Below are 2,981 nucleotides of genomic sequence, written 5' to 3' on the forward strand. Positions count from 1 at the left end.
AAGTGCATATTATCTAATTATCTTATTCTAAGGGTAAAAATACTAATTCCATTGGCAAATTATCAAATTTACCTGTTCAAATACACTTAATTTAATACATTTTTACTTATTTCTAGATAATTTTTGCAGTAAACTTCCTTGTTTTCACTCATTGCAAATAATGACTTCCCTTAAATATGTGAAAGATAAGAGTCAAAGCTACGTTATAATTGTGCAATAATTACAGACAGAACAAGAATTTGAGTTTTAAAGTTGCTCAAATGAACCAAACTGATCCTAATTTGACATTTTTAGTATTCATTATCAAACTATGTTTCTATAATATCTACCTCATTATTTGAGTTTTTCCTTTGCCTCTTTTAAGTTTTGTTTTTAATTCATAACTTGGATGTTTTATCTTCTTTTTTCCGTCCTTATGACTAAATATCTGCAGCTCAGGACATGTCTGGTGTCTTAGAAATGAAAAGTTAAACGCATAAAGCCTGGAGGATCTTCTCTGAAGGCGCGGTGGACCGTTACTTACCCACAATCGGGCGCCGGGCACCATCTGCAGTCCGGGTCAGAGGCGAGGCACCTCCTCAGCAGGAACTCCTCGTACTTGTCCAGCAGGGCGGCGTCGTCCAGGATGTCGGCCACCTGCCGCGGGGCCAGCCTCTCGGCGCACTCGGGGCAGCTGAGCTGGACGCGGCTCTCGGTGATCTCGATGCGGAGGTACTGCCGCAGGCAGCAGAGGCAGGAGCGGTGGCTGCAGCCCAGCAGCTCGGGCAGCTGCTCGGCGGGCTGGCGCACCAGGCACAGCGGGCACTCCAGGAGGTTGGGTTCCCCGGATGCGGCGGCTCCACCGAGGGACGGCTGGCTGGAGGAGAGCGGCTTGGAGGGGGTGCTGGAGGCTGCATTTGTAGCTGCTGTGGTGGTCGTGGCGGAGGCTGCGGTTGGCGTTGAACTCAAGGCTGAAGGCAGCGGCTGATGATGATGAGTTAAAGGAGTGGCCGCTCCTCCTTTGGGGCCCCTTCCACTCCGAGAGCCCCTCTTGCTGTGGAAGAGGCTGTGGAAGGAGATACGGCCCTGGCGTTTCCCAGCTGCTCGGCACTTAGGGTTGGGAACGCCGCTGACTGATGAATGAGGAGACTCAGAGCCCTTTTCTGAGCCCATTTTCCTTTTTTTATTCCTCTTTAAACTTCCCACAAATGGACACAGAGTCCGGTATGTTCCCTGGTAGAGCTGAAGTGAAAGTGTTTTCAGGCTCAGACTCTTAAGAAACTCCTCCTCGTGCTTTCATGACAAACATTATCAGGAAAGGGCAGAGAGAGATAACACAAACAGAAATTGAAAGGAGTGACGCAAGTGAAGCCTGGAAAAAAAAAAAAATTCCCTTCAGCTGCCTCTGTCTCTCAGACCGACCGTCTAAAGTTTCACAAAGAGAGAAGAGAGGAAGAGAAAAGCTCTATTTCAAAAAAACAAAGTCAGCTTCATTCAGTCACACCTACAAAAACACAGAGCCATAAAAATCCTGAAAATCCCCAGCTTGATGGATGTATCTCCTCTGGAATGGATCTTTGTGTCCTCTCTGCCGAGTCCAGGGCGTCTGATCCTCTCCTGCTGCTGTTGCTGAATGCCGGCTTCTCTGAACGCTCCTCTCTGTTGGAGAGAAAGAGGGCAGGAAGTTAACACAAAGAGCATGCTCAGTATGACACACGCCTCCTCTCCCTCCCTGCTTCTTCTGGCTCCTCCTCAGTTTCAGTTTTTGTGTGTATGTGTGTGTGTGCATCTGAACTAATTGCATATCAGCTCTGATGGACATAAACACATGGCGTGCTGTTAGACGGCACGCGCAAAGAACCAAAACCCATCTCTGGAGCAAAGTCTGCAGGATGAGACGAGTTGAAACCTCCGGCTGAACACATGACATCATCCTCTGCTCCAACCAATCGCTGCCTTCAAACAGTCTCCCTCTCTACCACGCTGAGCACCACGAGCTCTTCCTCCACTTCACGCTGTGCGGATACTGCCGTCACCATGGCAACGCTCACTACAAGGATTCAAAACAGCGAGTTTCAACCTGACAGCTTTGTGTACGACGATAACAAGAAGACAAACCCATAAACTGGTTAATAGAGTCAGACGTTCACTAGAGACACCTAGAAAGGTGCTTTAATTAAATCAATCACAGATGCAGCTGCAAGAAAGATATGACATCAACCTCTCCATCCCCTTTTTGGCTTTTTGCCTATTTTATAAAATTATAACCTATAATTTAGATGTTTTTAAGTATCATGATATGAGATGAATCTGCAAAAAAATGTCCTTTTCTATAACACCTTCCTTGTTATGCTGCCCTAAAAAGCTCTGGTGAAACTAATCACCTTCTAAAGTCACATAATTAAACAAATCAAAACCACCTGTATGTGATCCAAGCGCCATGTTGTTCAGTATGAACGAAGGTTTTTCTAAAAGGCTGCAATGCCACTAAAGAAGAGTAACTAAGAGACAAAGTTGAGGAGAAGTAGGAGTCAGGGCGGAGTTATAAAAATTATGAAAAGTCTGTGATTTGCCCTCAGAGCTAAAACCCTCAACCTTGAAGGAAAACATGAAACAACAAACATACAGACGAAGGACGTAGGGCATCAATCAGAGAGACAGCACAGAGGCCAAAGGTAACCCTGAGAGCTCCTGGTGGATCTGTCCAATTATTTTATTTTATTGATTCATCAGATAACCAAAGGTTACTTACAGAAAAGCTTTTACGAAATTAATCCATGTGACGCTGAAACTCTTCTACTTGAGGAGTCGTGGATAGAACATATTGATGAAAAATCTTACATGCAAAATGTTTACTTAATTTTTATAATTTCAGGTTATCCTGAGCTAGCTCTATAGTTATGCTGCTATAGGCTAAGAATGCTGGAGGACATAGGGTCCGCTCTTTCATCATTCTATCTCTATTCTCTCACTCTGCAGAATCTGTTAGTTCAATCTCTAAC

General features: G+C 45.1%; 1 protein-coding gene across 2 annotated transcripts in view; it reads right to left on the bottom strand.

The window, feature by feature from the left end:
• Positions 1 to 2,981, bottom strand: part of rnf19b (ring finger protein 19B) — a 70,855-nt gene that overhangs the window by 25,526 nt on the left and 42,348 nt on the right. For both annotated transcript variants that reach the window (XM_015383410.1, XM_015383411.1), the window contains exon 2: positions 524 to 1,638. In XM_015383410.1, the coding sequence (XP_015238896.1) occupies positions 524 to 1,152 (629 nt within the window). In that variant the 5' untranslated portion in view covers positions 1,153 to 1,638. The remainder of the gene's footprint in view (positions 1 to 523; positions 1,639 to 2,981) is intronic.

The sequence above is a fragment of the Cyprinodon variegatus genome, unplaced genomic scaffold, assembly GCF_000732505.1.
Source record: "Cyprinodon variegatus isolate N-32 unplaced genomic scaffold, C_variegatus-1.0 Scaffold284, whole genome shotgun sequence".
NCBI lineage: Eukaryota > Metazoa > Chordata > Actinopteri > Cyprinodontiformes > Cyprinodontidae > Cyprinodon > Cyprinodon variegatus.